Genomic DNA, 22026 nt, shown 5'->3' on the forward strand with positions numbered 1-22026 from the left:
ATAAGATAGTGTTGCCAATGATTGAGAGATACAAGCAGATAAACTTTTTTTACATTTTTTATTGTACATATAACTTACATAAAAAACTAATGTTTTGGGAACAAATTGCAAAGAAAAACATTTTAAAAGTACTGCCTGTTCTGAGGCAAACTGTTTAGGAAGTCAATGATCAAAACTCAGCATTTCATAAAATAACACAATGATATGATGGATGACACTGTCATACATTTTGACACCTACTTTCACAAATGGTGTAATCCCAATATTCTCATGACAATGATCCAAAGAAACATTAAGAAGTGAAATAGTGTTTTGTTTAGCTGCTTGTAACTCATAAGTACAAAGAAAGGAAGCCACAGAAACGTGACAGAAGCGTGGCAATGAAATGAGAGAGGTTATAAATCTAAGAGCTTCTACGAGTTAGAAGCATTTCCTGGTTTTTATGCCAATGTCTATGCTTTGACTACAAGGAATCTAGAGCAAAGAGAAGAAAACTCATCAAATTAAGTGATGTATGTCCATTATTTGATAAATTTATAATCTATTTTGAAGAGATGTATAATCCTAGTGTTGTTTTAACTGAAAAAATTAGAGTCTTTCCAATGAACATGCAGTTTTGTGCAGTATATAGAAAATGAACATGTGTAGTAAGAAATCAACAATTTTTCGTTATGTGATGCCAAAACTTACTACTTAAGCAATGTTGAAATTTATCGAGACAAACATGAAAAAAGGAGTTCCTGGTGTCAAGCATATCACCTGACACTGCAGAAGTCAAGCACAAAAACAGGTCTTATCTGGTGTGAAACACACCAGGTGACACTACAGAAGTCTGATCTGTGATAATGAAGGTTCCAGTAGAAACCTCACTGATGCCCCAGTTACCATCTAGAAATGAATCCATTCAAGAAGAATCTCAACTGCTTAGGTATTCAGTAAAACAATAAAAGGCAAATACCTGGGGAATTTCAGACTAAGAACAGTTGACATTATTTTGATTACAAAAAAGACTCCAATGTCTTTCTTTTTTAAGGAGAAATAAATAGGTGATTGCTCACAAACCAGCCATAAAAAATTACAGTGTATAGATTTGACAGTGCTAATAAGTTATATAACACATACATTGTTATTCATCATACAAGATACTGGCCAATGGCTGTCATCTATGCACTACTGAATATAGTATGCACTGACGCTCACATACTTTATTTTTACAAAATAAATTATTCCAAGACAACCTAGGAGGCCTCGAATTTAATAAAGTACTAGAATAAATCACTCAAATACATTATCAAGGCACCTATGTACTGCATGCAGTATGCTGAAATATGTCTACCTAAGAAAAACCTCTTCTGACAAAAAGATTTTTTTTCAACCTAGGAAGCCTCAGATTTCACAAAAGACGAGAGTAAATCACTCAAATACATTATCAAGGCAAATGCATACTGTATGCATTATGTTGAAATATGTCTGCCTAAAAAGTCTCTTCCGACAGGAAGATTTTTCCAATAGATACAAATCCCAAGTGGCGAAATGACTGCTGGCTCACACACACTCCAGAGAAGACCCTTGTTGCCACAACAAAAATTTCTACTAGTCTTCACTACGTCTTTTACACACATGTAAACAGAAGTGTCACAGGAAATAAAAAAAAGTTTGAAAGTTCTTTTGAGTGTTGTATAGTCATTTCTGAAAACATGGAAACACTGGTGTCTGGAACTCCTTATAGTTTTCTGGAAGACACTGCACTGACCCACATAAGCTATTTGCACAAAACTGTAAGAAGATAATTATGATATGTTTTGGTCTAAGGAATTTTGGCGTACTATGCCCGTGATCACTATGTATGGAGCATAGTTGGAAGTGTCGCCAAGAAATTTCACCATTCCAATATGACTGAACCAACATTTGCAATACATTACATAGTGCATGTGCACACATTAGTTTGAGCCTCAAGGCTGTTATTCAGGCTATTGGGGGATACAATGAATTATTGTAGTCTAAACACACCCCCATGTACCTTGCACAAAGACTTGTTTGTAATATTAAATATTTCACTGACAAATTTTGTTTAAACAAGCTGTTAAATTTGTCCAGATTTTGGCTATGCACCCTTTTATTTATGTTCCATCCTCAATTTTCCACAATGTAGACACAGTGAACACCAACTGTACCAAAAACATTTTGGGGTTTTTTAAAGATATTATTTGGGTATGACTAACCTGTGGTCTCTGACGGCTTCGTACCGAGTAACAAAGTGATTTTGATTTAATCAGCTCGTTATCTCAGTTATCTTTATGTCTCTGAAAATACCTCCACAACAGTGAAAAAGCCTCTAATATACAATAACCAAAATGTACAACACAAAACACAGAGTAATGCAACAACCCTCAGACAGATGTAAAAGTACTGTGACCATCATTGCAGGAGCAGCTCTGCATAGCATCATTGTGCAGGTCTTCCACTGTATTCAGTGAATCCCTACACAGGTACATGTTGGCCAACTCTTCATTGGTTAACCTAACAATAATGCTGCATATCACTGTTAACAACTAACATTGCTGGGGGAAAAAAACCCTTGCAGTACTTAATGCAGCCTTGAGGGAGAAGAATAAAAAGGGCATTATTGTTGTCAAGAGCAGGTATTATCAGTGAAGGGAATGAGTTTGCTCGCAAACAAAACGTAAAGCACTTTTAATTGAGATTTGCACTGTTATTGCAGATATTTTCAGTGCTATACAGAAATGAAGATAAATTAGGGTAAGTAAAAAACAAAAAGGAATTACTCTGTATAATCCATCAGGAGACCCTTATACCAACATACTGAGCAGATCTCACTAAAGAATTTTTGTCACTGGAATCTAGTGCAATCTTTGCACATTGCTAACTGATATGATTGGGCAAGATTATTGTATACAAATTGTAATCATGATTTACATATCAGTATATCTTAAATACAAATTTATACTAGCAAACAAGATAGTTCAAAAATATGTTCTATAATCCTTCTCATGCAAAGTTTCTTGTGAAGATAGAAGAGAAAGGTTGTAATTCATATTTGAATTTTGAGGATAAGAAGAACTCAGCCAGTACACTGTAAAATTCAGATTATGGATAGCTTAAGACATTATGTGCAACGACACTTTGTTAACATACAATGACTCCAAAATCACAGAGGGAATTTGTTATCTTGCAATATGAAACAGAGCCCAAAAATGTAAAAAAGCGTTATATCTCCGAAAAGTTCTAGATGAAATATAAATAACAGAAGGGGTATATTAACTAATCACCACATAGTTTAGGCATTCAGCAGTCAATAGGCCAACAGGCACATAAACAAAACTTATTGTTGAGCCACAGAGTTAAGAGAATGTAGCACCGTGTGTGTGTGTGTGTGTGTGTGTGTGTGTGTGTGTGTGTGTGTGTGTGTGTGTGTGTGTGTGTGTGTGTGTGTGTTTTGGGGATTGGAAATTGGGAAAGGGATCATAACTATTTTAATAAGAAAGCCTTCATTTAGAAACTACCAATAAACACATGACATAAGAATCGGACAATAATGTACTTGTTGCCATGTGGCGTAACCTATTAGGTGCTACGTGTGTACACGCAATGAGCACAACTCATCTAAATACATAATCCTGAAGCCACAATATGATGCATGGTAGAGAGTATCTTGTGCCATTACTAGTCACTTGCTTTCCTATTCCACTTGCAAACAGGTTGAGAGGAAAACTGCAGCTTTCATATGACACTTAATTCCTCTTCATTGCCCTTATGTAAAATGTATGTTGGTGGCAGTAAACTTGTTGTGGAGTCCATTTCAAATGCTAGTTCTCTAAATATCCTCAATAGAAAAGAACATCATCTTCCCTCAAGGAATTCGCATTTGAGTTCATGAAGCACTTCTGTAATACTCGCATGTTGATCAAACTTACCGGTATCATATCCAGCAGCCTGCCTCTGATTTGCTTCGATGTCATCCTTTAATCCAACCTGGTTCAGGTCCCAAAAAGTAAAGCAGAACTCAAGAAAGTGTCACACTAGTGTTCTGAATGCAGTCCCCTTGGTAGACAAGCTACACTTTCCTAAATTTCTTCCAATAAACCAAAGTCCACCATTCACCTTGCCCACTATACATTCAATTTCAAATTGCTTTACAACATTACTCCTAGGCACACTACCAATGTGGTATTTGAACATTAAGAGATTGTTTTTCCTACTCATCTGCATTAACTTATGTTTGTCTATATTTAGAGCAAGCTGCCATTCATCACACCAACTAGAAATTGTGTGTAAGTGATCTCGCATCCTCTTACAGTGATTCTATGATGACACTTTCCCATACACACAGCACCCTCAGCAAATATTGGCGGATTGCTGCTCACTCTGTATGTTGGATCATTTATCACACTTCCTTGGGACACTACTGACAATACCCTTGTCTCTGATGAACGCTCGCCATTGAGGACAACATACTGGGTTCTATACTTAAGAAATCTTTGAGCCAATAACAAATCTGGGAACATATTCTGCATGCGTGTAACTTCATTAACAGTCTATAGTTGGGCACCTGTCAAACTGTTTCTGGAAATCTAGGAACATGGAATCTGCCTGTTGCCCTTTATCCATGGTTTGAAGTATATCGTATGAGAAAAGGGCAAGCTGAGTTTCATGTGAGTGATGCTTTCTAAAACCATGCTGATTTGTGGACAGAAGGTTTTCCATCTCCAGGAAATTTATTATATTCGAATAGAGAACATATTTAAGAATTCTGCAGTAAATGAATGTTAAGGATATTGGTTCTCACCTACACCTTTTTCCAGTTTCTTGGCACTTTGCACTGGCTGAGATGTACAGTAATTTCTTTCTCTCTCACAAAGCAATTGTATTGCAGAATGATACCATCCCTAGTTTAGAAGCATTTTATGAAGGGTGGTAGCAATGAAGTATAATGCTCCATTTGCTTTAAAGGACTAAAAATGGGAGGAAATGCAAGAAATTTGTGACCTAATTTAATGAGAAAACATTCACAATGTTACTTGGAAGAGAAGGTAAATTTGACTAATATACCGATAATTTTACTGATATGTTATAAGTTTGGGATAAAAATTGAATCCTAAAAATTGATAGCATTGAAAAGCGACAACATACGGGAGTCGTCAACTTCTGACAATTCACTCCCGGTCACTCTGACCATCTCCTTCACCTTTTCAATCTTTTCTAGAGACAATGAGACCAATTTCCACTGCAGCCTCAACCCCATATCAATCACGATAGCCTACTCCTTCACATTCATTACACTTTTTCAGTCTTCAATCAGAGTCTATGTTTATTACTGGAAGTAACAGTAATAAAATCCTAAATTAGTTACTTCAGAAAGTGGTTGTTTTATCAGTTTTAACAGCTGGGTTAAACTGGAGACAAAAGCAGTGTAACCAAAAACAGTTTGTTTCAGTGAAAACCACCATATCTAGTGTATTCTTTTCTGTGTTATTTAAGTCTGAAGGAGATTCTCTGAATGCACAGCTATATTTTCAGTTGTTTATGTACCCCACGAGTTACAGGAATGTCAATAATATTTTGTCAGGTGAGTACTTCATCATTTTCAAGGCACAAATGCAATAAAGGATCACGGTGGAAGGAAATTTACACCCTTGGTAGGTTGGGCTATTTCGACCAAGAACAATAATACAGCAGATGCAAAAGGACCAAACACACATCATGAATAAATAGCACCTCCACACAACCAAAGATAACCAATGTCAGATGTTAAAGTAAATTTAGAAATAGTGCAGGACAATTTTAGTAATATCATGACCCTTGCTAAGATGGGGAAGGTTGCATGTCTCAACAATACAGATAGTACTATAGTAGGTGCAACCACAATGGAGAGGTATCTGCGGAGGGACCAGACAAATAGTACTTCCTGAAGAGGCGAAACAGTGTGAATGATTGACTGGTCTGGACTAGTAACATTAGTCAACATGACCTTGCTGTGAATGGCTGAAAGCAAGGGTAAACTACAGCAGTTTTTTATCCTGAGGACATTCAACTCTAGTGTATGGTTACATGATGATGACATCCTCTTGGATAAAATATTCCACTATTCAGATCTATGGAAGTGAGGTAGGAGACACTCAGGGCTATTCAACAATGTAAAATGGTGGAATATGTTTGAAATCCTATGAAAAGTAGGTGTAAGCTACAGGGAATGACAAGACCAAAAAGGTACAATAACACTTTAAGACCAAGAAGGAAGTGCCCAGAGCATCGAACACAGGAATTAATTTGTGGATGAAATTTCTGAGAATGTAAGTCTGGAGCAACGCATAGTGTGCCAGTAAACCATGGACTGTGGGAAAACCAGACCAGAAGAGAACCGAAGCATTTGAGGTGTGGTGCTAAAGAAGATAAAGAACAACACTGAAAATTAGGTGGACTGATAAGGTAAGGAATGATGAGGTTCTCCACAGGATTGTTGAAGAAAGAAATGCAAGGAAAATGCTGACAAGAAGCTGGGACAGGATGATAGGACGTGTATTAAGACATCAGGGAATAACCTCCAGGTTACTAGAGGGAGTCACAGAGGGTAAAAACTTTAGCAGACAACAGAGTTTGGAATATATCCAAACAATAATTGAGGACACTGTGTGAAATAGCTACTCAGATGAAGAGGTCGGCACAGAAGAGAAATTCATGGCAGGCCACATACAACCTGTTAGAAGACTGATGACTCAAAAACACAGAGGCATAAAGATGGCCAGTTTTCCCTCATTCCACTTCTGAGTGGAATGGGAAGAGAGATGACTGGTAGAGGTACCAGGCACCTGAGTGGAATGGGAAAGGAAATGACTGGCAGTGATACGAGGTACCCTCCGTCATGCATCATGTAGTGGCTTGCAGAGTTTGTAAGTAGATGCAGATGTAGAGGTACAGATTGTCAGCAGGAAAAACAAAACTGGCATTCTACAAGTTGGAGTGAGAGACAGATAGACTGGAAATTAGTAAAGTGTGGTGGCAGGAAGAAAGGTCAGTGAAGCAGTAATGCAAGAGTAATCCTACTACTGAACAGGGAAATTGGAAGGCAGGTAAGTTAATATGAACAGCTTAGTGACTGCATTATCATAACCAAGACAGGCATGAAGCCAAGTGCCATCACAATACTACAAGTTTATATGCCAGCTGGCTTCCCAGATGATGAAGAGACTGAGAGAACATATGATGAGATAAAATAAATATTTAGATAGTTATGAGAGATGCAAATTTAATTATGATGGGTGACTGGTATTTTATAGCAGAAAAAGGAAGAGAAGGAAAAGTAGTCAGAGAACATGGAGTTGGAGGAGAGAAATGAAAGAGAAAGTCACTTGGCTGACTTTTGCACAACAGAGAGTAACTTATTTAATACTGCTAACACTAGGTTTAAGAACCATTTGGAAAAACATGTGTTGGCAGTAAGGATCCAGATGGCACAGGTTGTGAAGCAGTCTTTAAAGTGAGCCATTGTGTTGATCTGCATTTTCAGCAAGTGGGTGGTCCAGGGGTCCCTTGGCCACAATTTGGCAGCAGCTTTTCCTGCAGACAGACAGCTTGTTAGCTGTCATGCCCACGTAGAAGGCAGCACAGAGGCTGCAGCTTAGTATGTAAATCACATGGATGCTTTCAAAGCTACCTCTGCCTTTGATAGGATAGGATGTGCCTGTGACAAGACTGGAGTAGGTGACAGTGGGAGGATGTATGGGACAGGTCTTGCATCTAGGTCTATTTCAGGTATGAGTCACAAGGCAAGGGATTGGGAACAAGGGTGGAGTAGGGATGGACAAGGATATTGTGTTTGTTAGTTGGGAGGATGAATACAACTGTGTGGGGGGGTGGAGAGGATAGTGGGTAGGATATTCCTCATTTGAAGACATGATGAGAGATAGCTGAAACTCTGGCAGGGAATGTTATTCAGTTGCTCCAGTTATGGGTGGTAGTGAGTCATCAGATGAGTGCTCCTCTGTGGGTGGACAGTGCACATGTGAGAGATAGTAAATGACGGGACAGATAAGGCATGGAAGACCTGTTTCTGGAAAAGGCTGGGAGGGAAATTTCAATCTTGAAGGCATCAGTGAGACCTCTTGCATATTTAGAGGGGAACGCACATGCAACAGCCAGCAGGAGGCTAGGTTTTATAGAAGGGACTTTGTATTATGGACTGTGTGGAAGCTGTCGATGTAGATGCATTGTTGGTTGTTGGTAGGTCTGATTCGGACGGGGGTGCTGACATAGTCAACCTTGAGGTGGAGGTGCACATCAATGAACATGGTTTGTTGGGTTGAGGTGGAACAGGTGAAGTGAATAGGTGTTGAGGCTCCACAGGAATGTGAATAGGTTGTTGTCCTCACCCTCAGTCCATACCATAAAGATGGAACTTGAACCAGGTGAGGGGTTTGGGATTGTGGGTGGTTAGGAAGGATTCTTCTAGATGGCTCATAAACAGATTGGCACAGGATAGTTCATATGTGTGGGCTTCCAATATAATCTGTGGCCTCAGTTACAGTAGCCTTTATTAAAGACTAACACATCCAAAATTTGTAATCTGCCATCTACTTCCCTCTCCTGCTCTATGATGAGATGACTCTTCAGGTTATACATCTTGAACTGATTGAAAAAAATAAAAGTTTATTTTTTCCATATTTCCCCAAAACAACCATATTATGTATGATCCAGATATTCAGATTTCCTGAGACAGTTTGCAAACCCTGTTCTTCAAATTTTTCCACGAAGACTTTGGTCACAACAAGAATTACTTGTCGATTATATTATTATAAGGAAAACTGTCTTACAAATATATACTTTACATGGGACAAAGGGTGGTGGTTGTTGGTGGTGATGGTGGTGGTGGTCCAGGAAAATCACCCTATTAAAGGGTCGAGCCCTATGATGAGGAGTACATATAGCCATTAGTCACCAGTAAAGAAACAAGTGAGTGTGGATCCAAGCTCATAGTTGGCCAGACTTAGTCTTCAGCCTAGATTAAATAGGCACTGGAATATTAATTCCATGCATTTATAGATTGGTGAATTGTGGTATTACCATGATAATGGTGGAGAAATGAAGAGAAAGAAAGTCTGCTGCTTGAAAGAGAAAAGTACATAAATGATCTGTATTGGAACATATATTGTAGACAGTAAATAATTAGATCCTATATGATGATACTGGTTCTGGTAGCTATGAGCATTACAATGACACATTACACAAAGAGATGACAGAGGCTGCTGAGCTGACCAATACCTTTAATAGGTAAAGAGGAACATTCAAAACTAAATGATATCTTGTTTACTGTATGGAAAGGTGCAGCTGTTTCCCATTTTGAAAAGATAGCAGCAGTGACAACAACAACCGATAACAGCCAAATTGCATTCAGAATTTAAAAGTGATGTGCTCCCCTGTTTGCCAGTACCTGCCAGTGAAAATATACTTAGTTAGCAGGGAGCCATAATGTACACTGTGAACCCCCTAAAAATTTACTCCACCGATATAGGGAAGAAAAAGTGGTTTTCTCAATTGAATTTATTGGCACATAGGATAATTGCCCAGAAATTTGTTATGTTCAACAGTTCCAGCCATGAAATATTGTAAATTACACTAAGCATTTCTTCCCTGCAACTACTGACTGTTGTCTTCATATATTGACAGCGAAGTTATTTATTAAAATTCCTTTAACTGCACATTTAAGCAAACCATTTGATGAACAAAGTTGCTATAGATGACTATGATCTGCACTTGTATATGAGACACTAACCTCTCATTACACTGGAGAACGTTGTGTGTTCAAATCAGGTCGGAGTCACTAATTATTGCAGGACTTGATGAATTAACTTTATTGCAACATAAAAACTACACAATAACTCATATAACTGTTTAATAGCACATTAAACAACAGAATAAAACATATATAAAACAAAGAGAAAATATGAGTCAGGATCTGCACTAAAGATAATCATTAAAAATAGCATGTAGCGTTACACTGCACACAGCAATGTGATGACTGCCGCCGATTTCATTACCAAAGGCTGTATGATTGCAAGAAGTGGTCATGTCACATTAATGTTGGATTTAGGTGTACAGCACAAATTTTAACAACAGTTTGTCGTAGCCGATGTTATGCACCCCATACTCGGAGTGGACTTTTCATCGTTTTATGGACTCTTGCCCGAACTCCATCAACAACACGTTCTTGACAGTACTATCACCCTAGCAAGCAAAAGGCAACTGTATTGTGTGGAAGATACAGCAGTGCAGGCGATTACTCGTGCTTCTCTGTCCACAGAACTCCTCAGAAAGTTCATAGAAGTCACATTTCCACATTAGAACCTGTGCAGCACTCAATGATGCACTGTATTTTGACAACACCTGGATTACTACTTCATGCTCAACTGCACCTTTTGGCACCTAAGAAATTGAAGACAATTAAGCAGGAATTCTTGTCCATGCTTGCACAAGGAATCTACCATCTATCAAACAGTAGCCGGGCATCTCCACTACATGTGGTCCCAAAGAAGAATGAAGGATGGTGTCCATGTGGTGACAATAGACAGGTCAATGCCAGAACCATTCCAGATCAATATCCAGTAAGGCATATAGAAGATTTTTATGTTCAGTGTCCTTTGTAAGCACATCTTTTCTGCAATGGATTTGGTTCACGTATTCTATCTGAGACCTGTAGTACCAATGACGACGATAAGACTGCCACCTGCACAGTGTTCAGACTATCTGAATTTTCCTGAATGCTTTTTGCATTTTGTAACACTGCCCGCACATTTCAACCATTTATGGATGAAGTCACACATGACCTAGACTTCTGTTATGTGTATATTGACGATGTCCTGGTCATGTCAGACTCAGAAGAGGAACATCAGTCATTTATGACAGATCTTCACTTGTCTACAGGCATGTGACCTGTCATCAACGTGTGTCTTTGGAGCACCTGAAGTCCAGTTCCTACGCTACACTATCAATGTGCAAAGTATACGGTCACTGCAAAAGGAAGTAGAAGCTGTACTTGGCTTTCCATAGCGTATGTCAGTTAAATAATTATAACAATTTTTTTGGCATAACCAGATTTACTACTGGCTTGTTTGCAATCCTGCCCTCCTAGATGCACCACTTTATAAATTATTCCATGGATCACCAAAACTGAAGGGAAAACTTCGGTGGAAGAGTGAGGCTGAGTAGGTATTTAGCAAACTAAAGATTGCGCACCCAGTTCCACTAGAGGCCCTCACTCTGATGGTCGACACGTCTGCCACTGCGATGAGTGCTGCGCTGCAATGGTAAATAGATGAGCACTGGCAGCCCTTTATCTTTTTCAGTAAAAAGTTATCACCATCTCAACAGAAATGGTTCATCTATGATTACGAACTGTATCCTGCCTATGTTGCTATAGAAATTTCATCGCATGTTGGGGGGCAGCAGTTCACACTCATCACAGATCACAAGCCACTAAAATAAGCTTTGTCAGTATCCTGAGAAAGTGTCTTGACTATATGAGACAATTCACTACCCATAATGATCAGCACAACAATCAAGTAGTGAGCTATGAGATTTGTTGGCGCAACCATCAGGTCTACAACTGCCATATCAAGCTGCCACTGTCACTGTGCTGCTGTATTGTGATGCTGCCACTAACAAACCATGACGGTTTGTGACTACCGACTTTTACCAACAGGAAATTGCCTCTTTACATAACATGTCTGACTCTAGGGTCAGGCCACACATGGACAAAGCCAAACATGGACAAAGATTGCAAGCAATATGTGTGACAATGTGTGGCTTTTCAATGGAATGAAGTTAGCCAGTACATTAGGTCACCCCTTGGCATGCTTCTTCCTCCGATGCATAGATCTGAACATGTCCATCTAGATCTTGTATGATCCCTCCCACCACTGGAAGAATACACCTACTGTCTCACAGCTACCAATCATTTTACACACTAACCTGAGGTGTTCCCAATCGTTGACATTACCACCAAAACCGCCATGACTGTATTCTACTGGGGTTGGATCACCCATTGCGATGTGCCTTTATGAATTACAACAAACCAGAAAAGACAATCAGAGTCATAACTGCTCAAAGCACTCGCCATGCTACTGGGTATGAAGCAAATCAGAACTACAGCTTACCAATCAGTAGCGAATGTCGAGTCAGCGGTGATCAGAGATGTTACCTATCATCCTCCTGGGCCTCCATGCATTGATGATGGAAGGCCTGAAAGCCACGACTGAAGAACTTGTTTATATCCTACTGATACAACTGCCCTGTGAGTTCTTTGTCAACATGCCAGATGATTGCACTGACACATCGGATTTTGTACAAAAGCTGTGTACACAAATCTAGTAACTACACACTGTTGCTCCAAGGGATCACAAGACCCCTCAACCTTTTGTTTTTGATGAGCTACAGGAGTGCCATCATATCTTTCTGTGTCATGACATAGTATGCAAGCCATTGTAGTCACCATATAATGGACTTTACTGTGTCATCAGGGGGGAGGACAACACAAAGTCAATGTCACGGGTATGCCAACCACCATCACCGTTGACAGGATGAAGCTAGGTTTCTGCGCACCCTATACTGCAGCCACTCCACCATTCATAACAGATCAACCACAACGGATGTCAGAGGCTACCTCTAATGTACCATGAGCAGCCTGTGCATTATCTGTTATTACCTGGTCCAGATGACACGTCTGATTTAACTACAGGGGACATAAAGCCACTGAGGCTAATTAATAATTATTTTTGAGAAATAGCAATGCATTCAACAATATAACTTTATTTTTGTATGTTGTTGAACACAGGAATGATACCAAGAACAAAACCAAAGAATAAACACATCGTAAATAACATTCTTTACAGAATAAACACCAAAGTCCACTGTGTGATTTCGTTGTGTCACCAGGCGGTTTCTACACAGCCCCCCCCTCCCCCCTTTGTAGAGTGGAGCTCCAGGCAGATAAGGATAAAATGGTTCAAATGGCTCTGAGCACTATGGGACTTAACATCTATGGTCATCAGTCCCCTAGAACTTATAACTACTTAAACCTAACTAACCTAAGGACATCACACAACACCCAGTCATCACGAGGCAGAGAAAATCCCTGACCCCACCAGGAATCGAACCCGGGAACCCGGGTGAGGGAAGCGAGAACGCTACCGCACGACCACGAGCTGCGGACACATAAAGATACTTGTATTTTATAATTCTGCCCACCCTAGAGCGCTTCTCTGAGACTGGTGGGTCTTCCGGTGTGGTTTCCTGCTTCTGGCTTGGCATGCTGTTCTCTGCAGGCAACACCTCTTTGTTATACTGTGCAGGCAGCGGTTCTTCATTGGTGTCTTGATTTTCTTCGTCAGCTGGTGGCCACATGTGCGCCGGTTTAGTTCCCTCAATGGAAACGGTTTGTTGCTTCCCATCATGATTTATCTGCAGCGTATGTTCACCTCTCGCGAGTACTTTATACGGCCCAGTATATGGCGGCTGAAGAGGTGTTCATACAGTGTCTGTCCTCAGCCAGACATAAGGGCAATTGCTAAGCTGCTTGTGAACGAATGGCATGTTGGTGCCATGTCAATAACTAGGTGTCGGTCGTAACTGTGCCATGTGGTTGCGGACTTGTTGTAAGACATAAGGCATATCGCTCACTGTCGCTTGCGTTGGTTCAATGAAAAATTCTGCCGGCAGCCTGAGGTTCTCTCCGTAAACCAGTTCAGCCATGGATGCACCTAGGTCTGATTTGTAGGCAGTTTGGAGACCTAGCAGCACCACTGGCAATGCTGAAGTCCAGCTGTCCTTTGCCGTGGATTCAAATTGTCGTCCTCGATCGGTTGTCATGTATAGTGGACATCCAAAACAGGATATCCAAGAAGCCAAAAATACTCAAGCTACCATCTCTGCTGAAATGTCTGATGGTGGAGAAGCTTCTGCCCATCTTGTATACCAGTCCACCATGTCAACAAATACTTGCAGCTTTCCGAAGGTGGTAGAGGGCGAACAATGTCTAAATGAATGTGGGAGAACCTCTTTGTTACCAGGGGAAGATCTCCAACTGCTTTATGTACATGCTCATCCAATTTTGTTCCTTTGGCACAGGCTGCATGTTGTTACCCAGCTGCGGCAATCCTTCCTTATACTCGGCCAGACAAATCTCCCCGTGAGTAGTTTGATAGTTGCTCTGCTACCCGGATGACTGAATCCGTGTATGCTGTCGAAAACCTCTTTCCGTAGTTGCCTTAGGATGAAAGGGCTGGGTTTGTTCGTAGCTATGTCGCACCATATTTTCACATTCGCACCTACTTGCTGGTTTAATTTTAACTGAAGTCCGGTTGTTACGTCCTGTAAGTACTGTTGGAGTTGTGCGTCATTAGCTTGTACTGGACCTAATTTATCGTAGCCTGTGATTTGTGAAATAACTGAGACCTGCAACAGGAAATCGGCGACTATGTTTTTGACTCCCTTGATATGCTTGATATCTGTAGTAAATTGACTGATGTATTCTAAGTGGTGAAATTGACGTGGAGAACAGTTATCCTGCGACTTACTGAATGCAAAGGTTATTGGTTTACAGCCGGTGTATACAGGAAAAGCTCTTGCCTCTACATATGGGCAAAGGCTGCCATTTGTCATTTACCTTCTGGTGCAGTGCGGCTTCCAACGCGTCTTGTCTGGCACCAACTACTAATGACAGAAGTGCTTTTGGTACTGCTTTTCATAAGTCAGCCTTTATATGTTGAAATGCTCTCTCGATGACCATGTTCCATTGCAACGGTTGTTTGCGAATTGCATTTTTAACTGCGAGAGCGTCTGTCAAGGATGCTTGTACTAGTGCAGCTCGCGGCAAATGCTGTCTATAAAAATTTACCATGCCTAAACATTTTCTGAGTTGATGGTAAGTCTTGGGGCGGTTCATGTTGTCAATTACTGCTACCTTGTCCTCTCGCGGGCGTATGCCCGCTGCCAAAACTTCATATTCTAGAAACGTCACTTGCCATTTTCACAGTTCAAATTTTTCTTTGTTGACTATTATTCCGTACTGTTTTATGTGGGCGAACAGTGTGGACAGTTGCTCCTCGTGTGCTTTTGCCGTCATTGATGAGATTAATATGTCATCAAGATACTCAAAGCATCTTTTCAACCTGCACAACACTTCATTAATAAATCGTTGCCATGTTTGAGCTGCGTTCTTTAACCCAAAAGGCATTCAAACATATTCAAATAAAATGAAAGCTGTTGTAACTGCTGTTTTCGGTATGTCTTCTTGTGCAACCAGTATTTGGTGATAAGGTTTTTTACAATCAATAATGCTAAAGATCGTTGCCCCAGCTAACTGATGTGTGAAATCGTGAATATTAGGCACTGGGTACCAATCTGGTATAGTATGTGCATTTAACTTCCTTGAATCGCCACATGGTCTCCACCACCCATCTTTTTTTCTTTACCAAATGTATGGGTGACGCCCACGGGCTGTCTGATCTATGTATGACACCTGATGCCAGCAATGCATTGAATTCTGCTTTTGCTGCCAGGAACTGATCGGGTGCTAACCTGCGTGGTCGTTGATGTACTGGCTGACTGGACGTGGTGTGAATGCGATGTACAGATTTGTGAGTTACTGTGGATTTTTCTGCAACTGTGTTACTTCTGCAGCATGTGACACCGTGTCACAGTTATGCTTGCCAATGAGGTAAGAGTCATGTTCTGTGATGAAATCTACCGTCTCTTGACTTTGTTTAATCTGTGCATTAGCAAGATCTATGGTAATGTACATGTCCCAAAGAAAGTCTGCACCCAATATCGCCTCTGACACCTCTGCCAGAATGAAGATCCACTGACTGCTTTGTGAGAAACCTAAAGCGACTTCGATTTTGTGTGTGCCATGAGCAAAAATGAGCGACTTCTTTGTTGCGGTTAATTGCATCAATGGAGTGCTATCCGTTCCTTGATAGCCAGTAAAGGGGAGCACACACACACATCAGACGAGTCTATAAGGTAGCAACTATTGGACTTGACATCTCCGACATAAAGCCAATTGGAGGTGGTAAGAGAATTATTGATGTTACTCACCCATCCGTAATTTGCGTCTATCTCACCTGGTTGTTGCAGGTGCTCTTCTGTGCTACCACGGCCCACTGCACCTACTGCTGGCTGCTGCTCATGTTTGGGTACGCACATGGCCGCGGACGCTTTGTTGCTCTATCAGCGAAGCATTGATGGTACCAACATACCTGTCCTTGTTGAATTTCATCGGTGGCCTTGCTGATTTCATTCTATAACAATTGTGAGACCTGTTGCTGCAATAATGTCATCAGTCCTGTTAGTTCTTGTATTTGTTTGTTGACGTCCATATGGTGAGTCTTCTGCATTGATGCTGTCACCCGTGATACTACTTCCCCGTTACAGATTGTCATGTAATCCATCTGTGGATGCTTGCAAAAACTGATGGTGTCCTGCCACCTATAGCTTCTTCTTTATGCACCTGTCATATGCGTTGATTTAATGGTTTATGCATTCTGGTGAGTAATACATTTTTCAAAACTGCGTACGGTTTTTTTGCTGGAGGTCTGAGTATTACATCTTCTGTTGCGGTTGCTGCTCTAACATCCAGCGCATTCACTGTTATTGCGAAATTCGCCTGCTCATCATGGATCTTGCTTTGGGCAAACGTGAGCTCAATCATTCCAAACCATAGCTGCAGTTTGTCAGGCAGGACCTGAGGTGTTCGAATTTTTAAGTGCTGCATGTTTTCTGTCGAGCTGCTGGTTTGTACGGTCACACACATCTTTGATATTGGATTAATAGGTGTCTCCAATGCTAACTTCAGTGCTTCAGGTTGTTCATGTATCTGTTCTTGAAGGTTCATGAGCAGTATCTCTTCATTCCTTCGTGAACTTTCTGAAGTCGCTGAATTCTCTTGTTTGTATATCATAATTTTCTTTATGTTCAGTGTTTGAGGTCACCATTAAAGCCACCGAGGCTAATCAATAATTATTTTTGATAGAGAGTAATGCATTCAAGAACATAACTTTATTTTTGTATGTTGCTGAACACAGGAGCAGTACCAAAGCCAAGGTATATAAAAAGAGATGGCACAGTGCTAGAACAAAACCAAAGAATAAACACATCGTAAATAACATTCTTCACAGAATAAACGCCAAAGTCCACTGTGTGATTTTGTTGTGTTGCCAGGCGGTTAATACATAAACGTATGTTTTATTCTGTTGTTGAATGTGCTATTAAACAGAATTCTATTAATTACACTTAAGTTTTTATATTGTAATAAAATTAATTCATCTATCCTCACAACACTGGATTACATGAAGAAAAATTAATTTGGAAAATTAATTCATCCAGCCCCACAACACTGGAAATTAATTTGGTTGTGCTGTTCCATTCATTAAACTATTAAAATAACTGTTAAATGACAGAAGTTAACTTAAAATCGATTTGTTTAAATAAGTAAAATTTCTCACCAATGACCAATTTTCTAAGTAGGAAGCATCCTCCTTAAAAAATAATTTCAGTGATTTTGTAACCTCACTGCAGTTTTGTCCTTTGAAGCGATATAATTCAACGGTTAAAACATTAAAAATCTTTGGATATGCTTTGGAGTATTCTCTGAAACAGTCAAAAAACCAAATTTTAAAACTAAATTTAGAAAAGGCTGGAACTTTTTTTATAAACACAACATACAAATTATTTTGAAATTAAACAAACATACCCTGGATCACAAAACAAAGGACAACAAAAATCGGCCCAAAAGTTCTCTTTCGATCTAAGATGATCTATAACAGAGACCATCTCTCCCAGCCATATTGTACAAATCAAATCAACAACAACATTATAAAGACCTGAATTAATTAGCAATGGCTCCTGAAACAAAACATAAGATAAGATCATTTATATGACAAAATAATCTTAAAATGATAAACTAATTTTTATATAATAAATATTTTTATGTAAAACAATGTTAACAACAGAAAATAAAATTAATAGTGGACTCTTGTAGTACAACATTACTTTGGCAAAGCATAAAAATCTTTCCACAGGAACACAGCCAGTTTCTGTTGTGATACCTTTGTATTTAACACACTACACTGTCAAATGTTTATGCCAATTGTCAAATTCCTTACCTTTCACTAGATATCCAATTACAAAGATTAAAGTGTCAGCAGAAGCAACTACTGACCACTGTGAAACTGAACACTTCAGGGTTAAATTTACCAAGATAATATCAATAAATATGGCTGTGGAGGAAGAGATGGGTTGTTGGGTTATTTCTGGGGGAGGAGACCAGACAGTAAGGTCATCAATCTCATCGAATTAGGGAAGAAGGGAGAAGGAAGTCAGCCATGCCCTTTCAAAGGAACCATCCCGGAATTCGCTTGGAGCGATTTAGGGAAATCATGCAAAACCTAAATCACGATGGCCGGAAGTGGGATTGAACCGTCGTCCTCCCGAATATGAGTCCAGTGTGCTAGCCACTGCGCTACCTCGATAGGTGGGGGAAAGAGAATACCACAGTGATCTACATTACTAAACATTTAAAATAGTCACCTGATCCCCACTGCAAGTTGCAGCTTCTCTAATGGTTTCCAGTGGCAACAAAAATTTGATTTTCAATACTTAATGTAATTACTGAACAAATTTAAAAGTTAATTGCTGACATGAGAGGCTTAATCTTACATTAAAAGTTTAGCACAATACGTCAAGTATTAAAGCTAGAAACTATATATATGTCTTGAGGCAGTGTAGTTTAGGGTGCACAAATTACCCAGACCTGATTCATCCAGTATTTGTGAAAAACAGCACGTAGTGACTTCCAAGCCACTTTACACATAATTTCAAACTATTTCACAACTTTTTCTCACCGACACCTCTCACAAAATAAAGAGAGGAAATAAGCTTATCGCTTATAACATTTTTGCTGTTCATGCAGTAAAAGCTTAAGAATTAGGCAAGACGTTTTAACTGAATACTCCTTTACTACCAATTCTCTTTTCAACACATTCTGTAGATAGTATCAAGATATACTACTGAATGTATCTGCAAAATTATATAATTGTACGAAAAGCATTTCAAGACATATGATGATGTAAACATTGAGATGCGTGAAAAACTAGCTTTCCTTACAATGAAGCGCTAATTACCCAGACTATACTCATCCAGTTAGTGAGAGCACTTAATGACTTCAAACAGATTTTAATAATAATTTCAAACTTAACTTTTTCTTGCTTACAGCCTCACAAAATAATAAAAGGGAAACAGTGTATTGCCTACTAACAATTTGTTGTTCATCAACTAAAACTTCAGCATCAAGCATGACAATTTAATTTACAATTCTTTGCAACTAATTCTATTCACTACCTATTTTGCAGGCAGTATTGAGAATCAAGTATTTAACTCTTTATTAAAGTATTCAGATGTCTGAAGCCACTTTATATATGGGAGTTTGATTCTCTACAGGCTCAAACTTGGCGGGAGTGGTGTTTGCACAATCAGTATTCCTGTAACATTCATAAGAATATGTACATCACTATCCCTCATACGTGTGACATGAGATCTTACATTTACTCTGATGAACGATGAGTATTCCACTAAGAATGTCGAAAATGTCACCTTCGACGTGCTACAACAGCAAACTTTGGTAATGGCCTTCTTTTTAGCCGTAAATCTCAAACATGCAAGCAGGATCAGCATACCTTACACAAGCATGGCATACATAAAGTAGTGATGACGTACACAAGAGCTTGAGATCAACAAGGAGCAAGAATAAACCACTACCACTGCTTCGAGTATACCTGTACAGCACATCATGGACCACTGGTTAAGTTTATACTGGGATGACTCGAGGATCTGTTAACTCTAAAAGCACTGTATGAGTTTCACACCTGATGGTCCAAGCTTAATTTACATCTAACTAAATGTTTTGGATCATTCCCATATTCTGGCATAACAACAAAAGTAATCAACATCTAAAGGAAATTATTAGTTATGTGTTTCCTAATAGATTATGCCTAATTGTGCTATGACAGCAGATGAATGGCTTGTGACTTGCCTGCTAAAATCAAACATTTTTGTACAGTACAGTTTGTCCTATCTGAAAGAAAATGATATACTATTATCTAAAGTGTTACTACATGAACAGAAGGGAAACAATTTCATATCTTTTGTAGTGGGAGGGGAAGGAAAAGGAAGAAAGAGAAATAAATTATAAATTTTACAAACTTCATAACTTCAACAAATTACCTATGAACACTTCAAGAGAAATTTAAATACAAAGAGTACCATACCTCTTTCAGTCTGGAAAGAACTGAACAAACAAAAACTAAAATTCCTCCAGATGGTTTGGTATCATTCTTAGCTTTTTTGCCAAATGTTGTGATATCTGGGGATGCATAGACATGGAAAAGGGACTCAGTTATTCCAGGTTGAGTATCACAACAAGCTATCACCAACTCTAAAAGTGCTTCTTTAAGTGAATCACTAACAATGTGTGATTCCAAATGTCTCACAAACATTTCTCTCACAATATCACCCTCCTTTGCCATACAAGGGAAAAGATTTCTTGGAGATTCCTGAAAGCAAAGAAGACAATTTTTTTATTAAGTAAATTCTACATAAGATTTATGTACCTTTTGTCTAACTAAAAAATGAGCATGAAGCCGCACAAAGGAGATACTAAAAAGCACAACCTTCACACAACAGAATTACACCACAATGAAAAAGGCAAGAATATAACTTTAGCAATATCTTACATCCTGAACAAAAATGATAATTCAAACAGGGTATCTTACAGCACAAACAATGTGATTAAGCAGTTGACAATTTGGCTGTAAATTTATTAATCTTCTGCATAATATTTCAATAAAGAACTCAATTCTTACAAATATATTAGAGAGCAAGGATAATTAGTCTTCTTTGTCTAAACTAGGCAGAGAGTAACCCAAAAATAGTTCATGTAATAGACAACCGCATTCATAACTTCAACACTACTTTAAACAGGCCTCATAAGTGCAAAATCAAGCAAGCAGAATAAGCCATCTTTGGTTCACCCGACAGATGTAAATGATAATATCATTTACCAACACAAACTAAAAATATGATAGGAACATTGCTACAGGAGGTATGACATTTTTCGACAAGCTTGATTAATTCTAATGAACTTTACACATCACAAAAACATGAACACAAAAACTAAGAGTTACGTACCATGGCAAATCTCTTCAAAAGCTTTACAGCTAATATTGGTATACTTGGGTTGAAACAGTGGTAGATGTATCCTGTTAAGTTCTGAATTACTTTCAAACTGGTCTCCTTTAAGGGGCTATTGTAGATTTCCATTTCCAACTGTGATGTAAGTGGTTCATCCTAAAAATATACAAATAAATATACAAATCTGACAGTGATGAAAAGACAATATAATATATTTTTAATACACTGAAAATATATTTTCTTTGATATCTTCTTGAAATTCTATTTTAATTGCATTCAATATTATCTGAGGTATGTAGTTGTGTTAAATGAGTCTTAACAGTTTATTGTATTTTGTCTGGCTGCTGAATATGGTCACTTTCACCTGGAGAGTTTTAGGAAAACTACAAGAAATCCTAGGTAGGGAAGCACAAACAAGGGTTTCAGTATAGCTCTTCTTGTGTAGTAACATAGAGGTTTATTACTTGGTTTATAGGTCTAAATCTACTACATAAATATGCTTTGACTCACGTGACTCACTTTGAAGCCCTAAGATTTTATTCTTTGGCATGTGCTTTCATTCTCTGTTAAACCAACCTATATTGGCAGGAATAAAGGTAACAACTCAGCACATATTTTAGGCATTGAGCAGTTGATACAAACATAAACAAAGCTCTGAAGTTAACTTTGAAAGAGGACATTGTTATATGTGGTGCGTGGAGATGGAGCTCAAACTATGCTACAGATCAGTCTATCACCACAGCCTTTATTTCACATTCAGAGTTGTTGGTT

At 38.9% G+C, this 22026-nt stretch overlaps 1 protein-coding gene across 1 annotated transcript in view; it reads right to left on the reverse strand.

The window, feature by feature from the left end:
- The window catches only part of LOC126354410 (nucleoporin Nup188), a 240912-nt gene that overhangs the window by 95621 nt on the left and 123265 nt on the right, over positions 1-22026 (reverse strand). The window contains exons 13-16 of the mRNA XM_050004028.1: positions 21253-21411; positions 20334-20618; positions 17762-17913; positions 17514-17658 (exon numbers count right to left, since the gene is read on the reverse strand). Of these exons, the coding sequence (XP_049859985.1) occupies positions 17514-17658; positions 17762-17913; positions 20334-20618; positions 21253-21411 (741 nt within the window). The remainder of the gene's footprint in view (positions 1-17513; positions 17659-17761; positions 17914-20333; positions 20619-21252; positions 21412-22026) is intronic.

This window comes from Schistocerca gregaria, chromosome 3 (assembly GCF_023897955.1).
Source record: "Schistocerca gregaria isolate iqSchGreg1 chromosome 3, iqSchGreg1.2, whole genome shotgun sequence".
Taxonomy (NCBI): Eukaryota; Metazoa; Arthropoda; class Insecta; order Orthoptera; family Acrididae; genus Schistocerca; species Schistocerca gregaria.